Raw genomic sequence first — 22,747 nt, 5'->3', positions numbered from 1 at the left:
TTTTTTTGCCTGCCTGTAAGAGTGTCTGTCACAGGTCTGCCTGTGCTCATTGGGCATCCGAAAGGGGCATTGGATCCCCTAGAATTAGAGTCACAGAAGGCTGTGAGCCACCATGTGGATGCTGGGAATCAAATCTTGTACTGCAACAATTTTCTGGTAAATATATATGTATAGGGGAAATATAGCAAATCAAAGAATTGGTACTGACAAACTATCTTCATCAGTAGTGAGGAGGGGCCCATATTAGGGTTTAAAAAGTACTTTTAGGTTTTCCTGTTGCTGGTAACACTCTCAAATGCCATTTGTTTGTTTGGTTGTGTTTGTTTTGAAGATAGGTTCTCATCATATAACACAGGTGGGCCATAAAAATCACTGTTAGCCTCTTGCCTCTACTTCTTGGATGTTTTTCTGAACTGGAGATGACTACAGAGTAGGGAGAGGCTCAGTCCCTGGGATAGGGAAGTGTTGTCTTGGACACACTTTCTTATTTTATGAATTGTTATCTTACCATTGAAATAGAAATTTTTTTAGTGAAGTTATAAATAGTCATTGTTTTGTGTTTTGTGTTTTGTGAGTTAGTTTTCTTTGTTTCTGTGTATGAATCTTTGCCTGCACGTATATATGTATGCCCTGTATATGCCTGGTACTAATGGAAGACACAAAGGAATGTTAGGTCTTCTTGGTGTGGAGTTAAAGACACTTGTGACCTGCCATGTGAGTGTTGGGAATTAGACGCACATCTACAAGAGAGGAGGTATTCTTAACCACTAAGCCATTTTTCAGCCCGTTTTTGTTGTTTTGTTTTGTTTGGTGTGTCTTGGTTTTAGACAGTCTCACACTATCCGAGCCTCACATTTGCAGTGACTCTTCTGCCTTAGTTTCTAGAGTACTAGGATTAAAGACTTGAGCTACCACATCTGACCTTAATACTTGTTTTCAAGATTATAGATGGTAAGTGTTAAAGTGTTTATTTTTTTAGCTGCATTTACTGACTTGAATCCAGGGCCTTATGCAGACTAGGTAAGTCTTCTCTCACTGAGTTACATTCTGAGTAAGGATCTATTATTATTAGTTTTGATCATTTCCTTCCTCTTCCTGCAAAGCAAAAAAAATTATAACCTTTTATATATTTATTAAATTATTCATTAAAAATAAGATATCTTGGTTTTTTTTTTTTTTTTTTTTTTTTTGCAAGACAGAAAAACAGGCTAAATGATTAAAAAAAATCAATGGCTAGGGGCTGGAGAGATGGCTCAGCAATTAAGAGCACTGACTGCTCTTCCAGAGGTCCTGAGTTCAATTCCCAGTAACCAAATGGTGTGACTCACAGCCATCTGTAATGGAATCAGATGCCCTCTTCTGGTGTGTCTGAAGACAGCGACACTATACTCAAATATATAAAATAAATAAATCTTAGAGGAAAAAAGATCAATGGCCAGATAGATTTAAGTACAAAATTGTAAGTTATTCCTCTAAGTCACCTTTTTAATAACTAAAAATGAGACATACAAGTCATTTATAGGTTCCATCCCTTTCCTGTAACTCTAGGAGCGATCTATTTCCCTGCTAACATCCCTGTCATCTATTCAGATGCAACTTTCCATTGAACTGTTTATCAAATGCAAAGCTCTATTAAATGAAAGAGGACATAGCAGTCATTTACAATGGAGACAAAGGTCTAGTAATAACTACAAGTAGTAACTGAAAAATAGTTAGGTAAAGGCAAACTGGAAGGGAATACATGTGACCAAGGGAATCCAGAAGTGGGAGAATCCCATCTGCCTGGGCGTGAGGAGCACAAGGGAAGCTACACAGAGGATGTGGCAATGAAATGTTCCTGGAGGTGGGGATGGGATTTAGAAGTAAACAATGAAGAACTCTGAGTGGTACAATCAGAGAAAGCAGGGAGAAGATGCAGCCGAGGGATGGGAAATACAACTGGCTTGATAACCAGAGTGCCGATTATTCTCACTTTGAAGGAAATTTCTGCAGGCATGTCAAAGGGTTTTTCTTTTAGTTTTAATATGTACTTTGTATTGGAGATACATGAAACAGCCTCACCAAACTTTGGGGTGATGAAGACCCTAGTCCCTCACTGTGGTTTAGATTTGCTCTTTTCTTTTTAAAGCTCCTACCACCTTCCTGCTCTTCAGTCAGAAGAGCGCCATCAACCGCATGGTGATTGATGAACAACAGAGTCCTGACATCATCCTTCCTATCCACAGCCTTCGGAACGTCCGGGCCATTGATTATGACCCTTTGGACAAGCAGCTCTACTGGATTGACTCTCGGCAAAACATGATACGGAAGGCACAAGAAGACGGTGGCCAGGTAACTCAGGCAGAATCCAGAGTTCATTGCTGACTAGAGTCGCTCCAACTGTCCACCCTGCTTCATTTGCTTACAGGGGAAATGGAAGTCCAGGGCTCAAGATAACTGTACTTTAGGGACATATTTGATGATGGCATTAGGTTGGACATTTTATCAGGGAAAAGTGGTCATTAGTGACTTTCACACTGGTTACATCCATCTGAGCCATCTTTCCACTATCCTGTTGTGTGCAGAAGTACACAACTTGAAATCAAGTATGTCTTAGTTCCTATCCCAGCTCTGTCACTCATTTGAAATCTTAGTAACTCTTTTGATTGAACATAATGCAAGGCATAAAGCCTCTATTTGTTCAGGGTAGGGATTGCATAGATAATAATTACATCACTAATTATCTTTTATTTAAAAGACTCAATGAGTAAGGAACATGATAATCTTAGTAAAAACTAAAAACACCAACAATCTAATCCAGTATATTTCGGTAAATATTTAGGGACTGCAGAATGAGAATAATGATATTATCAGTCTCATTTGTTCCTGTGTACCAGTCATGGATTTCAGTACTATTTATACTTACTTCCTTTCTTTCTGGGCTCACTCATTGTAAGCTTCAGATTACAGTAGCTGCTGGATGTCTTCTTTACAGCAAAGATGTTACATTTTGAATGTGTTAAAATTTAGGAAAATGAGATTACTCAGTTTTGCTATGTCTTACCTTATGGTAAAGAACAAGGAGGTGTCATGTGTGGGTGCTGAGGACCGTGTGGCCGTGTGCTCCTAACATGTACTCGTAGGCCAGTGCTAGCAGCCAGTAAGTGGTAGATAGAAATTATACAGCCAAAGATGTGGCAAATAAATTAAGTAACTTTTTAAAAGATTGTATTAACTTAGAATCCTATTAAATGAAATAAAATTTATTTGGACAGAATATATAGTCAAATCTGCTTTTGGTTGGCTTTGTAAGAAAAATTATGTTAATAATAGTAATATAATAATAATTGCTATTATTGATTTTGTAGTCAAGCATCTCTGTATAAGCCGGTAGTTCCAGCCTACAGGAAGCTAAAATGAGGAAAGTCACAGCTGCAGACCAGTGTGTCTGTGTGTGAGGGTGTGGAGGCCTAGGGTGTGCTTCCATGGACTTCAAGCCCAGGGTGTGCTTCCATGGACTTCAGGGTGTTTAGCAGCATTCCTGAGCTTCATCCAGTAGTTGCCAGTAGGATTCCCACATCTTGATATCAAAATATCTGTGGATATTCCCACATCTCTGGCATCCTGTGAGTGCAGCATCACCCTTGGTTGGGGACCACTGCTCTAGATGTATTTCTAGGTTGTGATTGGAACGACAGTTATTGTTTTGAGAGAAAGCTGTTCTCCTCTCTGATCAAGGCCTTGTCATATTTCTTGGACTTTCTGTGTTGTCCACACCACCCTCTTCTGCCCACGGTTAAAGCAGCCCAAGGGCATATTTGAAATGCATGTCAATAAACAAGTACATGACTCATAGAAACCCCTTTTTAAAGAAATGTCTCCAAAGACCGGATACACTTCTGATGTGTGATCACACAAGTTAAGAATTGTGTTAGCCGGGCAGTGTTGGTGCACGCCTTTAATCCCAGCTCTTCGGAGGCAGAGGCAGGCGGATTTCTGAGTTTGGCCAGCCTGGTCTACAGAGTGAGTTTCAGGACAGCCAGGGCTACACAGAGAAACCCTGTCTCAAAAAAAAAAAAAAAAAAAAAAAAAAAAAAAATTGTGTTTATTGCCTTGTGGTTGTCTGGTGTGGAGTCTGACTTATATGTTTCTTTTCTTTAGGGTTTTACTGTGGTTGTAAGCTCAGTTCCAAATCAGAATCTTGAAATACAGCCCTATGATCTCAGCATCGATATTTATAGCCGTTACATCTACTGGACCTGTGAAGCTACCAATGTCATTGATGTGACGAGATTAGATGGACGATCAGTTGGAGTGGTTCTAAAAGGCGAGCAAGATAGACCTCGAGCCATCGTGGTAAACCCCGAGAAAGGGTATGTTCCAAAGGCACAGCCTGAGACGTTGCTTCCGATGCCTCCTCACCCCCCATTTCTCTCTCAGTGCTGTGTACAGCAGCACACAACTCCACTCAGTGTTTCCCGTCCCTTGGCTGCATCTTCTCCCTGCTTTCTCTGATTGTACCACTCAGAGTTCTTCATTGTTTACTTCTAAATCCCATCCCCACCTCCAGGAACATTTCATTGCCACATCCTCTGTGTAGCTTCCCTTGTGCTCCTCACGCCCAGGCAGATGGGATTCTCCCACTTCTGGATTCCCTTGGTCACATGTATTCCCTTCCAGTTTGCCTTTACCTAACTATTTTTCAGTTACTACTTGTAGTTATTACTAGACCTTTGTCTCCATTGTAAATGACTGCTATGTCCTCTTTCATTTAATAGAGCTTTGCATTTGATAAACAGTTCAATGGAAAGTTGCATCTGAATAGATGACAGGGATGTTAGCAGGGAAATAGATCGCTCCTAGAGTTACAGGAAAGGGATGGAACCTATAAATGACTTGTATGTCTCATTTTTAGTTATTAAAAAGGTGAATTAGAGGAATAACTTATTTTTGTAAGTTATTATTTTGTACTTAAATCTATCTGGCCATTGATATATTTTTTTTAAATCTATTAAATTTAACTTTCTGAAAACTTCTTGGTACCCTTTGTTACTTTTATTAAAAAGTAATTTATTCCTTGACCTTTTAAAAACATAGACAGGGTGGGGCAGGAGGGCCTGGAGAAAAGTTAACTGATATCAACTGTCAATTGTGCTTAGCAGTGTGAGGCTCCAGCAGTGTTGCCCTGGAGGCTCCTGCTGAGAGTGGCTGACTGTGTAGTGCATACCCCAGAACGCTACATGGAGGAGCTTGAGCGTGTTCACTGTAAAAAGTTCAGGTGATAGATTTAACCTAACTATGAAATAGAAACATACATTGAAATATCAGATTTACTCAATTATACACATAATTTTTGTTTGTTTTCATATGGCTGAACATTTTAAAATAGATTTTAAAGTCTTTTACCTCCATTTATCTTTTTAAATTTGTATTTGTGTTCTTTTGGCTCAAACGCAAGGCCTTGCATATGTTAGGCAAGAGTTCTCCCAATCAGCTCTACTTTCTGCATTTATCTTACCAAGAATAGTCTCAGTTTCTTTGATTCTTCAGTAATTTTTTATTTTCTCCTATTATCCTTAGGTATATGTATTTTACCAATCTTCAGGAAAGATCTCCTAAAATTGAACGGGCTGCATTGGATGGTACAGAACGGGAGGTCCTCTTTTTCAGTGGCTTAAGTAAACCAATTGCTTTGGCTCTGGATAGCAAGCTGGGCAAGCTCTTCTGGGCTGATTCAGATCTGCGGCGAATTGAAAGCAGTGATCTCTCAGGTACCCCCCCGCCCCCCAAAAAAGTGTTTCTGTATTTCCGGGGGGGGGGAGTTTTAAAATGATTTCAGTACTGTGAATTTGTATCCTTATTGTGTTATTTTTGTACATGATTATAATTTATCATATATATTCACATCATGTTAGCTGAGAACTTTGACTACTTCCTTTGTTCCTAATTACTCAGGAGTTCCACTGACCTAAAAATTATGTATCTTCTCTCTCCTCATTCTCCTCGACTTCTACATTCTTGTCGTCTCTGAACTCTGGCTTGTCACTGGTCTCTCCTCATTTTTACCTGTAAAAGTTTGCATGTGTAAACCTTCACGTACACATCTGAAGTGTGACTCTTGGTGTCTCTTGTTAAGTCTTCAGAGTATTCTCAGCCAAGGAAGAGCTTTCTGTGCTCCTGACTTGGCTCAAGTTGATACCCCCCTTCACAAAAGCACCACATTTACATTCTTGCACTAATACCCTTTACCTCTGTGGTCCTCTGTCTGTAGTCATAGTTACCTCTTCTGTCACGATTTATGATGGCTTCATTGGTGACCGGAAAAATAAAATTGAAATGTACTGCTTATTTTTGTTAAAGTGGCAAAAGTCTGTTAAGGTTTATTGTACGCAACACTTGTCAGGATGGTAGAAATATTCTCTCCTAAGCGTGGAGACGGAGCTCAGCGATGGGGCATGTGCTTAACATGCTATACCGAGTCCTGTCTCCGCACCACAGATCCAGTGGAAACATCAGAAGCTTCAGTTAAGGGCATTTAAAGGAGATAACCTTTGATTGGATAGCTTTCCTTTTAGATGGTTGTCTTACATAAATACTAACCTTGTATTGTTCACTGAGCATTATTTGTGATCATCTTTCTCGGAAAAGTACATTGTAACTTGTCAGCATGTTGATTATCAGGTCTGCTCAAGAACAAGTAAGGCAGTTGTGATGAAGGCCGTAATACCACTTGGAAATTAAAGCAGGAAGATTCTGATTTTGAGGCCTGCCTGGCCTAATACTAAGACCGTGTTTCAGAAAAACAAAACAAAATAAAAACCAAAAGCAACCAACCCCCACAGTACAACATGGATCTTCTTGTGAACATTTCTCTGTGGCCTAAAAGTGGTGGTATTTCTATGTAATACAGACAGTAACATACATGTATATACCTGTACTGACAGATGAAGACTAGAGTGTAGATCCTTCCACAGTTCCTGTTCGTCTAAAGGCCCTGTCAATACTGTATGAGAATTGTCTCCAGCGCCTGGCAGTGTTGGAGATTTTAACCAGTCTAGTAGTTTAACATGTACTTCACAGCCAAGGCTACACACACAACACCGAAACAAACAAACAAAACATGTATATCACAGTAATAATTTATTCATTTAAACTGAACCACATTTCTGTTGCATTGATTTCCCTGTTTTTTATAATTCATAGTTTCCCCCACCCTGGAATGTCTAACTGGATTGCCCACATGGGCAGCAAACTTGAGGTATCTTGCCTGCCTGCTCCTCCTGAGCAGCTGTGTTTGTGGGTTCATTCATACCACTGCACCCATCTGTCATTCCGCTTTCTGTTTCTAGAATTCTTTGTGGATTTAGAATGTGGATCCACTGTTAAGTTACACTTATGATGAAGAAGAATTTGCCTGTTTGGATCAACCTTAGCCTTGTTGAAGGGAGTTTGTGTTCTGTAGTCATCTTGTACATTGCACATTTAGATGATCCTCCTTTTGCTGATAAGACCAGAAATCTCACATTCTGTCTTTTCCACTGTTTTGAGGCACAAGTTTAAAAAAAAAAAAAAAAAAATAACCATTTTGCCTGAATGCAAGTCTGTGTACCATATCTGTACCTGGTATCTGTGGAGGATTCCCTGGGACTGGAGTTACAAATGGATGGGCTGCCATGTGGGTGCTGGGAATCAGATCTTGGTCCTCTAGAAGAGCAGCCGGTGCTCTTAACCACTAGTCTATCTCTCCAGCCCATGAGATAAAAGGCTATTGTACATGAGATTCTTGGCTGGGGATGTACTTCAGTGCTAGAACACTTACCTAACATAAGCAAGGACACACACACACACACCCTACCCACCCCATAGGAAATTCTTATACATATGAGTCCATCTCTGAGATGTCTTTCTGAGATCCCCTAACAGCATGGATGACACCAAACTCCAGAGGTACCACAAACTGCTTTTCTGTGCTGTAGCATTACCACAGCATACGGAAGTCATTGATATTCCTGTTCTTAGATGTTGAGTCCAGGATATCATAGAATTAATCCATTACCTGTGAATAAGATGGACTGTGTGTTCTGAGAAGCCAGGCCTAGTGGCAATAGAATTGTTTTTCATAGATGTCTCAAATGTTATAAGCAAGTCTTTGCCACTATTGTTTCATCTAGGCAAGTGTTGTTTTGATCTGCTTTAGTGTGTCAGTTTTTCATAAAATTTAATTCGAAATGGATTCTGCTAAAAACAAATTGAAACCTGCTGTCCCAAGTTCTTTGTTACATTTCAAAACTAGAAAATTCTCCATGTATTGGGATTAACTCCTAGTTGCACATGTCTGGTTCATTTTCTGCTACATTTAAGTCTTGTGGTGAAGAGCTCGTATTTCCCTTACTTCTAGGGTCTACCTGGCATTCGTGGGATAACTGTGAAAGTGGGATTTGGGCACACAAATCATTGCTGTTAAATATTTTCCTTTTCCAAGGTGCCAACAGGATAGTGTTAGAAGACTCTAATATACTGCAGCCTGTGGGTCTGACCGTGTTTGAAAACTGGCTCTATTGGATTGATAAGCAGCAGCAGATGATTGAGAAGATTGACATGACAGGTCGAGAAGGAAGAACCAAGGTCCAGGCTCGAATTGCTCAGCTGAGTGACATCCATGCAGTGAAGGAGCTGAGCCTTCAGGAGTATAGTAAGTAAGCTGGGCAGCGTCCAGGGGCACTGCTGAGGAGTGTAGTGAGCTGGGCAGCGCCCAGGGGCACTGCTGAGGAGTGTAGTGAGCTGGGCAGCACCCAGGGGCACTGCTGAGCTATAAGAAACAGGACATGGTTTCGTGGCTTTGGACTTTCTCTTTTTTTTTTTTTTTTTTTTATTTAGAAAAACACTTTGTTGTAGTTTCTAAAAAACTTAGAGTGTGATTTGGGTTTATTAAAATTATCATGAAGCCAGGTAAAGAAGTGTAGTCCTATAATCTTAGCACCAGGGGTGAAGGCAGGAAGATTGCAAGTTAGACCTAGTCTCAGAAAAACCAAGACCTGGGATGTAGCGCAGTAGTAAAGCACTGGCTTTGCACCACAAGGCCCTGGGTCTGGTCTCTAGACTAAGTGGATAAATGAGTGTATTGTGTACTGGAAAGGCTGACAGCCACCTCTGCTGATGCATATTCAAATAGAATAAGTAGTTCTCTGTTTCGGGCTATCCACGCCTTTGTAGATACTTGGCCATCTCAATATCAACATAGATTGATGTAGAACCCATTTTATGATAGAAAACAGATCATAATTGACGGCTACATTGCATAATGATAATGATGCTGATACTGTAACAGCAAAGATCAGATTATAACACACGCTAAATAGAAAACTCAGAGCAGTGACTTTATAAGTACAAGCTGTAAAATAGACATTGAAGAGTTGTTGAATGGCTTGCTTGTATTTTTAACTTTACCCCGTAAGAGGAAATCAGGCTTTGGTAATACAAGTCATGCTACAATTGAACAAGCAAGCAGTTTTGTCTGTCTCAGTCCCATGTGACCATAAAGTTTTTTTTTCCCATTAACTTTAATTTTCTACAAATTCTTTTATTCAACTATACCTTTTAAGATGAAATAATTTTATCCTTTAGGAAAGTAGAAGTTCTGAGTTAAAATGTTTAGAAGAGAATTCTCAATTTTAAAAATAAAACTACGTAAGTGCCAGCAGTCTCCCTAGCAACTTTTCTAGTTCTATAAATCATGTTTTATTTATTGGGTTTTTTTGGAACGCGGTCTTGTTATGTGGTCCTGGGTGGTCTAGAGCTTGCTGTGTAACATTTACTTCTGATGAGCCTCTTGCCTCTGCCTCCTAGTACTGGGATACAGGTGTGCCCCATCGTGCCCATATTTGTAATTAATATCTTAATTACAAAATTAACATATCAGAGTTAAATGTTTTATTCATTATCATGTTTAGCTTTGTTGTTGTTTGTATGATGCTGGGGATTGAACCCAGGGTATCACTCATGGCAAACACTCTTAAACAGAGCAGTTTTTCCCAGCTCTTGCCTACAATAGTCTAAAATGATATAGCATGTTAGGTCTCCATGCCTGTAATCTGGGTAGTTTTGGAGGCTGAGGTTGGAGGGTCACTTGAACCTAAGAGTTGAAGACTAGCTTGGGCATCTCAGACTCCCATCCCCTTCCCTTCTTGCAGTGGTCATGTATAGAGATACTGTGTTAATAGGTCATATGGGATAGAGTGTAGAATTATATTGTTTAGAAGTCAAGTCAGCACTTTATGTTTGGTATTATTTGTGGTTTATAAATCACTGATTGTGATAATCACTCTTTTCCAGGACAGCACCCATGTGCCCAGGATAATGGCGGCTGCTCACATATTTGCCTTGTAAAAGGAGATGGCACTACAAGATGCTCCTGCCCCATGCACTTAGTTCTGCTTCAGGATGAGCTGTCCTGTGGAGGTAACGATGTTAAACTCTCGTGTCTCTTGCTAGTCAGCGAAGCTGCTTTTTCTCCTGACTTAATTGGTCGTTTGTGTTGTATTTGTTTGTCTCCCAGGCTTACCTTTCCTCCATGTTGCTCCCCTGACGTTTCCCCACAGCTCCAGCCGCCACTGACCACTATTTTCATAAACTCTGTTTCATGTTTGGGTTTTACACATTGAAAATAAAGTAACCATGTGACGGTTACCATTCTTATTTCATTTAGCGCGTATTCTCTAGGCTCTTTTCTTTATAGCAGGCCCATGATAGGAGTTACCCTTTTTAAAGTCAAACAATATTTTATTATATATGTCTTATGGTATTTTCAGCCTATGAATTATATTTTCTAATAATACAGTAGCTTCCCCGTCTCCTAGGGAATAGTAAAATGAATTCATTCTGGTCTTCACCCATTGAATTCTGGATTGTGTCATTATTTGGAGTGTGTCCAGTAAAGAGAATATTTTTTTGTTCAGATCTGTCAGGATTATCCTGTTGTTTTAAAAAAAGAGAAAAACAAAAAACCCAACAATGAAAGAAAAATGTAAAACCTGAATGGGGTTTTATGTCTACATGTGTGTAGGGATACACACTCACATGCGTGTTCTCATGAGTGAGTGCAGGTGTCTGTGGGGTCAGAAGACAAAGTCAGGGGCTTTTCTTCGTCTTCCACCTTGAGTAGTCTCTTCATCACTGCACAAAGGCTGGCGGCTGTAAGCTAGTAATCACCAGTTATCACTAGTGATGAGCAACAAATTGGTATATTCTTTTCCTAAATCATAGTATGACAATATTAAGCACTATAATAATGTTCATATCCTTAATTAAGTCTCCCTACTGGAGATAACAAATGAAACAAAATTAAACCTTGCACAACAATGTAAACATATTTAGCGCTATTGAATTATATACCCTTAAATGATTCAATTGATAGTTTTGATACATATGTTTTTATCATAGTTAAAAGAAATTGTGTTTCCAAGCAGAGAGCTAGACTTGCTTTAAAAAGCACATCCTGAAGAAATTTAACAGATAAAACTGAACCAGTATCCCATCTTCCAGATAGAAAATATCTTTTAAAGGGGCTTAATTTTTTGCTTATAAAGTCATTTTTTTATTTGCATATAAAATTAATAGCAAGTTTTGGAGAATGAATACAAATGTCACCTGACTCAAGATGTAGAATGTTGCTTTAAGAAAGCATTCTTGAAGATAGTGCGGTAATGCACTTGAGAGATGGAAGGCAGTTCAAGGTCAGCCTAGGCCAGGAGACCTTTTCTCAAAGAAACAGTGAACGAACAGGGAGGCGGGAAAGAAAGGTTGGAGCAATCACAAAAGGAAGAACTGCACTGTGCACAGTGGCACATGCCTGTGATCCCAGCACTGGCTCACAGACGGAGTTAGAATCAGGCCTGGGCACTTAGTAGGACCTTATTCTAGAAAGAGAAGGCAAAGGAGGAAGCAGAGAGACAGAGGAAGGGGAAGGAAAGGAAATGGAGAAAGATGAGGGAGCCCTTGGTTCTTTCCAGGCAGTTTTCTAGAAGCAGCTTCTACTCTGCAGACTGTAGCCCCAATCAGACTTAATTAGTTTTTGAACATTATCAGTGGGGCCATGGCATGTAGTCTTTTGGGTGTTAGTTTCTCTTACATAATTCTCTTACATAATGTATTTTTGAGATCCAATAGTATAAATGTGTCAGCACTTTTTGATTACTGAGTCATAGTTCATTATGTAACACTAGAGCTACTCTCCTGTGAGGAACCATTGTATTTAATTTTTAATGAAACTTCTGTGCATGTTCTAGATGGTCTTTGTAACTTACATTGATTCCACAGTATAAATAAGTGCAGTATAGAGACTGAACATTACTGTACAGCTTTCACTGGAACTTACCCTATTTATCCATCTTATGCTGGGTTTCTTCCCAGCTTGCTCTCTGGTTTTATCTAATTTAAGAGTTTGATTGATGCTCACTCTGGTGAGTTCTGTTTCCATGTGCTTCTGTGTACTTGTGCTGTTACAAATACATGTTTCTCTTCTTGTGTAATATCCTCTTATTTATTCATCAAGTGCCCGTGGGGTCCCTGTGCTCTGAGAGGTGGATCTCTCTCTTTGGATTGCTGTCCTTGTTGCCAGTTCTCATGTTACGCAGTGCGAACTACACTGTTGGTTACTTTGTACTTACTGTTTTAACCACATTTACAGGGTTTGGTTTGGTTTGGTTTTTGGTAAGAACATAGGTCATATTTATGCTCTTTAATCCTCTACACAATCTAATAATAGTTTTTGAAAACATAATAAACGCTAAGAAAACAATCCTTCAGATTTACCATGTAAACTGTTCATCTGTTATCTGCACTAGTCTGTTTTAAAGATAGTGCTTTTCTGATCAGCATATGGTAAACTCATATATTCCTTAGAGGATCTACTAGCACATGTTTTAAGGAAATGAGTTTGGTAAGATATATTAAATAACATTAATAATAACATAATACAGGATTACAAACTGTAATCCAGTATTCAGAAGGATGAGGCAGGATTTTCTCCAAGACCAGCCTGGACTGCAAAATGAGACTTTGCTCATATAAACAAACACAAGGTGACCCAGTAATGAAGGTTTTAATGAAGACTCTAGTTCTTCTACTCTTGTTTTTTAAAGATGACCACCCCTTGTGTGTCACACAGTCAACTGTATGTCCTTGAACGTCACTTAGCCTCTCTGACTCATTTTTGTAATTTGTAAAGCAAGGAAATCCTGGTAACAATAACAATACTAAATGTTGACTACTTCCATAAATGAATTATGTTAAGAAAACTATTTTAAGGCAGAAAAGCTTTGCTGTGAGGAGTTTTTATGTTTTTGTAAATCCCTTTAATGTTCTGCTGGATTTTCGTGATTTCTGCATTGTTCTTGTATAACACGTAGTTTTGGTTGGAGCGTATGAAGAGAGCTTGGCTTCACATGGATATATGGTTAGAAAATGGACTGTAATCATAGCTTTGCCGGGGTTTGGGGAGATGTGCCTGTGCACTAGCAGCTCTCATCCCCAGTACCACACAGAAGAGCTGGGCGGGTGTGCACATCTGTGACCCAGGAGTCGGAAGAAGCCTGGCATTGACGCTTACCTGCCCATGCGGATACCCACGTGAACAGGCACAACTAATGATAGCCTTTCCAAATAATACTTCCAATAATAATAATTCCAAATTCATCTTAGATTTTATACTAAGCCTTGACAAGCAATACTTTATTATAAGTTTAGTTGTAACATTAATTTACATTTCCTTATTATATTAAAATACATGTTTTGAGCTAGGGATATAGTTCCTTGCTCACCTGGTATTTCCAAATCCTTGGGTTCTATTCCTATTACTATCCAAGATGTATATGTGTGTGCATGCATGTGTACATATGTGTGTACACATGTGTATATATGCATATATACATACGCACATAAACGCATGCACACACACCATTGATATTGCTGTGTGTGATGGTATGTTACCTGTAGTATCAGTTTAAGTTACATGGATGGTTATGAGTTATTTGAGCCCAGAATTCAGCAGCAAAACAGGATGAGACCTTGACTCTTAAAAATAAAGAAAGGGGCGGGGCATGGATGCACATGAGGAGGGGTGTGCTTGAGGTGATGCTCAGTAGCTAAGAGCATTTGGTGCACAAGCATGAGGATCCTAGTCACAATTCCAAACACCATGGAAAGATAAATAAAGCCAGGTGTGGCTGTGTATACTCTGACCCTGGTGCTATGTGGAGTTAGGAACATCATTGGGGCTCTCTGCCCATCAGTGTAGCTCCAGGTTTAGTGAGAGACCTTGTCTTAAGTGGGGAACAGTCTTAAGTGAAGCAGGACACCCAGTATCCTTCTCTGGCCTGTACCTGTATGCACAAAACAGAGAGGGAATGGACTGAGAGGAAAAAAGAAAAGAAAACTACATGTGGTGAATTGTACCTGTAACCCCCAAACTTAGGAGGCTGAGATAGGATTACTGCAAGTTTGAGGCAAGCTTGGGCTACAGACTGAGACCTTGTCTTAATCCCCTCCCCTCCCCTTTCCCCTGATGTTGATTTTTGTTGTTGTTGTTGTTATTGGAGACAAGTTCTCTGGTATGTAACCTGTCTGAGTCTCAAACTCAAGATCTTCCCCCTCCTGTTGCCAGCATTGCTTTTGGACTGCACCATGCCCAGCAGTATCTGTTTATTTTCTGTGGTTTGTATATGGCACATAGTTTCAGAATTTAGTCTTTTGGAAGTATTAGAGTTTCACTCAGAAGGCTGGGAAGAACTGATTTCATGTACTTGGCGCTCTTGCAGAGAGCCCAGGTTTGGTTTCTAGTATGCATATGGCAGCTCACAACCATCTGTAACTCCAGCTCCTGGGGAGCTGATGCCCTCTTCTTGCTTCCGTGGGCACCAGGCATGGACATTGTGCACATACCTATGTGCAAGCACCCACTCATACATGGGGGAAAAGAAAACATTAAAAAAGAAATGCTTAGGTCTTAAGATTATGACCTATTTTATTACGCAATGTCAAAAACTTGTATTTGGTATTGTTAACACCCCTCTCATGAGAATAATACAGGTGCTACTCATTGTCAGATTTGCAGAATTGGGTAGATTCAGATTTTCCAGAATTTGGATTCTGATCCTAAGTTCCAGTTTTATAATTAGCTACAAAAGTGGCCATTATTTTTGTTTGCTTGGTTTTCTTGTTTATTTAAGTAATAGACTCATTCAGATTTCCTGCTGAATACCTGTGTGTCATTCTTTTAGATAAAACTAATATTCTATTTTGATTTATATTTACATTGTAAACAGATGCTTGCCTATTAAAAACTAGCCTGGTTAGATTTGCAGTATAAGTATAATATATACCTCTATCTCATCAAACAATAACAAAGAACTTGAATTGAATTTTTTTTTAATAATTACCATTTTTCTTACTGATTTATCATGATGTTTTTCTTTAAAGACAGGCTCTCATGTGGCCTAGGCTAGTCTCAAACTTGCAGTGTGTCCAAAGATGACCAATTCCCTTCCCTGTATTGCCAAAGTGCTGAGGTCATGGGGATGTACTATTAGGACCAGCTCCACCATAAGCATTCCTAAGTGGAACTGGACTGTTTTGTACATTAAGGCTGTAGGTCTGTGGCTTGGTGGCACTCAAGGACTCCTACTACTGTGGTTAACGACCTTGAGTCTACTAAGGTGCTTACAACTTTACCCACAAGTCCTTCTGTGTTGTCAGTACAAATGTGAAAATGCTAATACCACTTCAGAATTATTGTAAAAAACAGTTCTTACTTGTTTACCACTCTAACTGGTGGTGAGGCCTGGGAGTCTAAGTGATAAACAAGGTTGACTGAAGTCTTATGTCATAGCCAACTTTATTCAGAGCTTCAGACAATTTATACTCTGAGGGTTAAGAGGAGTCACATGAGTAAAGTGTACATTCACACACACAAAAAAAGGTACAGGCTGTGGCGGGTAAGCCGAGTTTTTTCATAGAGATATAAACAAATAACAGTCACTAGTTATAATGAATAATTAGGAAGTACACTCACTTCTGTCCATTGTACCTGAAAGGAGCACATTCCAAGATTTTTTTTTTTTTTTTTTGAAGAAACTGAGGTCACAAAACTTTTTTTTTGTTTGGTTTTTCGAGACAGGGTTTCTCTGTGTAGCCCTGGCTGTCCTGGAACTCACTCTGTAGATCAGGCTGGCCTCGAACTCAGAAATCCGCCTGCCTCTACCTCCCAAGTGCTGGGATTAAAGGCGTGCGCCACTGCCCAGCGGTAACAAAACTCTTGTTTCTTGGAGTTTTCTCACAAGCACTCAGGATTCCCCTCATAAGATTCCATTCTTGGGCTGTGTTCTGACACTCACATAGTGGACCCAGTGACAAGAAGGTCTTCAGGGGGTGTGAGCAGGCTTTTGAGAACCTCAGCGCTAAGTTGGCACTTAATAGTGCTTATTCCTGGGTGGGTTGCAGATATTTTAGTCATTATAAGAATATCTATGTTTTTACTGGTTACTACATCTGATTGTGATCAGATGAAGTGTGTATTGTAAAATGTTGTCTGTTTATTTTGAATGAGCTCTCTTGACTCTGATTGTTCTATCGCTGTGTGACCCTGTTCTTTTTGTCTCCCCTTTCATTGTTGATGTGAAGAACCTCCAACATGTTCTCCTCAGCAGTTCACATGTTTCACTGGAGACATTGACTGCATCCCTGTGGCTTGGCGGTGTGATGGGTTTACTGAATGCGAAGACCATAGTGATGAACTCAATTGTCCTGTATGCTCGGAGTCTCAGTTCCAGTGTGCCAGTGGGCAGTGCATTGACGGTGCCCTGCGATGCAATGGTGATGCGAACTGCCAGGACAAATCAGACGAGAAGAACTGTGAAGGTATTCAGAGTGCCTCAGGGCTTGATTCTTAGTTCTTTGTATCAAGTTATTTAAAATTCAGTGTCCCTTTGCTGTTGTTTTTGTTTGTTTTGGCTTTTTGGCTCAATAGGTTTGAATTTTATATTTGACTATGCTTTGCACAGTATATTTGTTGCTAATTATTTGAACCATTTTATATGTGTAAATTCTTTACAAATTAATGTGTTTATTTTGCTACTTTATCGAAATGCCTTGGTGGTGAATGTCTTTGGCTGTGATAAAACACTCACACTGTCCAAGGGCAACTTAATGAAGAAAGAGTTTATTTTGGCCTAAGCTTCCAGAGGGAGAGTAAAGGCAGGGAAGCTGAGAGACCACACCTTCTACTTCAAGATAGCAAGCAGAGGAAGTGAGCAGGTGTTGCGGCCCGAGCTGCCCCACACTTGGGGGCCAAAATGTCACGGACCACTCTGTCAGTGTTGGAACCCGAACTGCCAAAAGCCTTGGGGGCTAAATTGTTAGAGCCTGCACTGCCCCAAGCTGCTCCAGTCTGCGGGTCGGGGTTCAGCAAGAGAGAGTGAGGATACGAGGAATAGAGACCAGACAGAGTGTGATTCAATCCTGTTTATTCTTCAGTCTCTCTTCTTAGTCCAAGTCCCAAGTCTTAAGTTCCTAGTCCCTAGTTCCTAGTCCCTAGTTCCTAATCCTTAGTGCCTCCAAGTTCCAAGTTTCCCAGTCCTAAGTTCTAGTCTCATCCAAGTGTCTAATCCCTTGTTGCCTGTCTCAGAGTCTCAAGTGCCTACTACTTCCAAGTTCCTCCTCCAAGTGCCTAATACCTAATAATCATTTCTTCTGTCTGCCTCACCCTTTTATATGTCTCACTTCTAAGCCACGCCTTTAAATCACACCTTTAAGTCACTCCCTTAGGTTTTATCTCTAAATCTGATCTCTAAGTCACACCCTTAAGCCACACACCTTTAAGTCTCACACACCCAAGGGAAAATCCTGGGTATCTAAAAACAAGATGTTATCAGAGTGTGCTCAGCTGTTGTAGGCTATTGTAATCAAGTCTCTTGTCAGGGTATATGGCTCAAGATGGCTGCAAGGATGATAGCCGCCTTCTGTCGGCTCCCCACAAACAGGGAGTGGGGTGAGACTGTTAACTTAGCCCATCCCCAGTGATGTACTTTCTCCAGCAAAACTGCAACTCCCCATAATCTCACAAAACAGCTCCACCAAATGGGGACCAAGTGTTTAAATTGTGACTTTGTAATGAGGCATTGCTCATTCAAATCACCCAGTGGCATTTTTTATAAAGAGGTCTGTTTAGCTCACATTCTAAAATGTCAAGAGCAGGTGCCGGCTTTAGTTGGGCTCTGGTGGAAACCTCATGGCAGACGGCAGCACAGGGGTGGGAGAGCTTGGGAGAGCAAGGGCATACATCTCTACAGGAAGTCAGGGAGAGAGGACACATTTCTTCAGGAAGTCAGGGAGAGAGGAGGATACATCTCTGCAGGAAGTCAGGGTAAGAGGAGGATACATCTCTACAGGAAGTCAGGAAGAGACGAGGGCAGGCTTGTTCTCTCTTTAAAATGTGTAGGTGTTTTACCCAAATGTTTGTCACATGAATAAGGGGAGGACTGACAAAAAGAATAGTGGTCACATAGTGGTAGGACAATTATAACCAAGGGAACTCATTAAGAATAAACAGACAACATTTTACAATAAGTAGAATTTGTAAGCTATTCATCTGATCACATGCACAGAATACCTCTATGCATGGTGCCTGAGGAAGCCATGAGGTGTCAGATCCCTTGGAATTGGAGTTATAGATCGTTGTGAGTTCTGTGTGGTTGCAGAGGGGGGACCTCTGGAAGAGCAGACAGTGCTCTTTGACCATGGAGCCCTCTCTCTAGCCACAGGCTTCTTCTTGTATGACTAGTTTTTCTCAAGAGCTTACACACTGAGAGTTCCCCAACACGTTCTGAGAATGAGGTCCAGTTACCTCCCACTAAGCTGCCTCTATCTCTAAACTACACTGAGGACTAGGGCTCCAGCATAAGAACCTTTGAGGGAAGGATGCATTTAGGCCATCCAAAGCACACCAGGAAGTTCTGAAAATTGAGAAATAGTACCAGAATTAAGTAGAGTAAGAAATTGGAGAACAAAGCAGAGACTTATCATTTCTACCAGTGGGAATTCCTATACGTAGTCCTCATCTGTGTCTGGGCCTGACGTGTTGTTAGATTATACTTAGAATGCATTTGATAGAATTTGTCTTTGCATGGTGATAAAAATAAAACTGTGCCCTTTTTCTAGTGCTTTGTCTGATTGATCAGTTCCGCTGTGCCAATGGCCAGTGCGTCGGAAAGCACAAGCAATGCGACCACAGCGTGGACTGCAGTGACAGGTCCGATGAACTGGACTGCTGTAAGTAGATGGAAGCCTTGTCAGTCCCTCATGACAGAGAACTTGAAAAACACCTTCTTCTTTGCTTTTTGTATTTTACTTACAGTCCTGATTTCCTTATATAAAACACATATACTAGTTACTTGTGCCTGAGGTATTTTGTTTTGCTTTTAATAGTTGTTTAAGGACAGTAATTGCCTTCTGTAAAGATATATTTAGTAAAACATCAGAAAAGAATAAGCATTGCCTTGCCACAACTAAAGTCACAAAATTTTCAGATAATTTTGATACATGAAAATTAATTGGTGATCTCAACTTCATTCTGAACATTAGTTATGCTTAACCATTTTCTTGATTGGTTTCTCCCACTTTCTTGGGATCTAGAACCTAAGTGCTTTCTTTTTTCTTCTCCTGCCATCCTCTCTTCCTCATCTCCTCTGTGCCTTCTTGCCTGTCTCTCTCTCCCTTGCTTCCATCCAAGGCAGCCTCCCACCCATTCCTCAGATTAGCCTTGAACTCACCAGCACAGACCCAGCCTCAAATAGTCCAGTCTTTCTCTGTCAGGTTCCTGGGTTCTAGAATTACTGGCATGTCCAGTGCAGCCTGAACATGCTTAGGCCACTAAATACCCAAAGACTTAGACCAGTGACTGAACAGCCTGTTGGTTTTCAAGGTTTATAACTTTTGGTCAGTGCTCTAACATACAGAATATCCCAAATCAGTAACCGAAATTCTGAGTAGAATTTAGCATAAGTAGGTTTACCATCACAAATTGTGATAGAATTTTAAAAGGTTGAGTATTCAGAATCCTTCAGCAGGTACTAGTTCCCCGTGCTATGCTCCAGGGATGCCTGAGCACCAGGACTTAAACTGCCCTCTGTAGTTGAGATTGAGAGAAGATGGGAGCTCAGGATTGAAGGCCAAGGCTGGCACCACAGTTGTTCTTTCACCAGAGAAACACTTGTTAAGCATTAGTTTCCTCACCTGTAGGATGGTGCTGATATTTCACATGGTTGTAAAGAATGAACTGCTTGAGTGTATGACTCACTTAGCCTGGTGAAGGCGGTATCTGGTTCACAGAGGTACTGTCGGTAATGTAGTGTGAGCATCAGAATTGCTATAACAAAGCCACACAAGTGGCAGCACAAAGGGCACAGCCAGCTTCTTAGGAATGAAGATGGAGGAGGTCCAAGAAGCTTCCTAGAAAAGCACTTGAGATCAGATGTTGAGAAAGTATTTGTTCTACAGATCAGTAGAGATGCTATAATAGTGTTTAGAGCCAGAAATGTGTGGAACCAGTCACCTCTCTCCGAATTGCTGTGTGTAATAGGCTTGCCACATTGGCTGTGTCTTTAGGGTATCACCAAGAGAGAACAGAAGTGTAAGATCATTAAAGTGAGGCCACAGGGTACTATTTGCTTTTCTCCTAATGGGCGGAGGTGGATTCACAGTGCAGAATCACTGACATTTAAAGAAAAGGCTAGGGTGGGAACCTGAAAGCAAATGCTATAAATGTGTTACAGGTGGTGAGATTGTAGGCAGGGATATCTATTAGGCTGTTTATTTTCAAACTTCTTTGGACTATATCAAGAGAAGTATAAAGACAGGTGCATGTGTAGACAGACAGGTGTCACACAGCAGCATTAAACACACAGGGTAGCCTATGTCTCGATGTTTTCTGTTTCCTTTGTTTTAAATGCTGTTGTAACGAATTACGTTGTTTCCACCATCTGCTGAGGAGGCTTTTGGGGTTCTGACAAAAGATGATCTAAATCAGGTGGAGCAGTACGGTTGGGAAAGGAAGGCAGGGCTTCAGTTACTTCAGTGACAGAAGGACTGGTAGCCACTTAGATACAGTTGGCACTAAGCTGACACATGTGTACCTCACAGAGTGACTGCAGTCATTAACTGGGATATGCAGCAGGAGCTAAACACTGAAGTCCCATATCAGAACCTGGGGTAGATGTATTGCACGGCTAATGCAGTGCAGTTTGCTGTCTTTGTTTTAAATATAAATGGCGTTCACAGGCATGCACTTTACAGCTTGCCATGACAATGCCAGTCTTTGTCATGCTGAACTGGTCTACCCTACTTGATATCTGTTTTATCTCTGGATCTGGAGAGGTGGTGATAATGGTGAGTTTGGTTTGGGATAGGTTACATTAGGAGTCACTGTGGGCTGTTCTGTTACTACTGTTAGGAACCTGATCAAACGGGTCTGTGGCTCAGGAAGGTGTTTGGCACTCTCTAGACTATTAATGGTAATTGAAGCTATAGTAATAGATGAAGTCTCCGGAGAGCAGAGGAGGAAACAGTAAATAGCAGTAACTCAGGGAAGCATACACAATTCATTGGCAGCAGGAATAATCAGAACTAGTAAATAGGCTGGGGCATGGTTGTCCACGTTTAGACTCCAGCATTAGGGAGGTTGGAGATCACAGTTTCAGCTTCAGCTTGGAGGTGGGAGATCACAATTTCAGCTTCAGCTGCAGCTGCAGCTGCATAGCTGATTGAAGCCAGCCTGGACTGGGTGAGACCCTGTTTCAACAAAGAAACAAACAGTACAAGTGGGAGAATGGTGTCCTCCATAGTGGGCAGATACTAGTTAAAAGAAAACTTTGCCTCCTCCATGAGCATGTGGAGAGGTCTCTGAGTTGAAGAATCTCTTGAATGTGGCAAATAGGAGAGCCATTTTCCTGCAGTGGTGAGGCAGGAAGCCTGGCGTCAGCAGTGTGGGGCAGAACATTAAGAGAGGAGTACTCGTTTTTGAATCTTGACATTGGGAAGGCATACCACGGTACCAGGAGAGAGTACAAAAGTGATGGCAGCTGGCAGGGACTAGAGAGAGTATGCTGCAGAGGACACACACTGAATTGGGAGCTGATGGCCACAGCCAGAAGACTGCTGCCGTTGTCACTTGTGTTTCTCCTAGAGATGAGTGTAGCTATATGGACAGGAGATCGGAATACCAGCAAGCAGGATGTGTTTTAAGGGGTCTTCAATTATGAGATTATCCATGGGTTAACTAGTCAGAGTGGAGGAATTTTTCTTCTGAATAACTGTGGGCGCTACACTTGATAACACACTTCTTCTTATTCTTTCCAAATTCATGCCTTCTGCTTCTTAAACTCTCAAATGGTCAGAAATCAGGAAAGTGGGTGCTCTGGGATTCTCTTGCAGGGCTTCTGTGAGTCCTCGAGTAATCAAGGACCCGTGTTTTCTCTGCTCTCAAGCAGCGAGGAGTTGAGGACAGTGGTGGTTGGATCCCAGTGCCTTCTGTCACTCATCTGCAGCTTACAGGTGCCCTTCACTAGACCTAAGTGGCACCATTCAAACCTAAGCTCTAGTTCTGGGCTGTGCTTGGCTTTTTTTTACTACAATTCTACTGAAAGCATTTGGTGATGTCTCTAGGTCTGTCTCTTCTGACCAAAAGTTTATAATGCTACTTCCTGGTCTGTTGTCTTATCTT

The 22,747-nt window shown here is 40.8% G+C and overlaps 1 protein-coding gene across 1 annotated transcript in view; it reads left to right on the top strand.

Annotated features, from left to right (window-relative positions):
* The window catches only part of Lrp6 (LDL receptor related protein 6), a 111,897-nt gene that overhangs the window by 82,083 nt on the left and 7,067 nt on the right, over positions 1-22,747 (top strand). The window contains exons 13-19 of the mRNA XM_034512138.2: positions 2,129-2,331; positions 4,141-4,352; positions 5,560-5,750; positions 8,462-8,671; positions 10,312-10,437; positions 16,654-16,890; positions 19,189-19,299. Of these exons, the coding sequence (XP_034368029.1) occupies positions 2,129-2,331; positions 4,141-4,352; positions 5,560-5,750; positions 8,462-8,671; positions 10,312-10,437; positions 16,654-16,890; positions 19,189-19,299 (1,290 nt within the window). The remainder of the gene's footprint in view (positions 1-2,128; positions 2,332-4,140; positions 4,353-5,559; positions 5,751-8,461; positions 8,672-10,311; positions 10,438-16,653; positions 16,891-19,188; positions 19,300-22,747) is intronic.

This window comes from Arvicanthis niloticus, chromosome 9 (genome assembly GCF_011762505.2).
Source record: "Arvicanthis niloticus isolate mArvNil1 chromosome 9, mArvNil1.pat.X, whole genome shotgun sequence".
Lineage (NCBI taxonomy): Eukaryota > Metazoa > Chordata > Mammalia > Rodentia > Muridae > Arvicanthis > Arvicanthis niloticus.
This window is presented reverse-complemented; position numbering and strand designations above follow the sequence as displayed.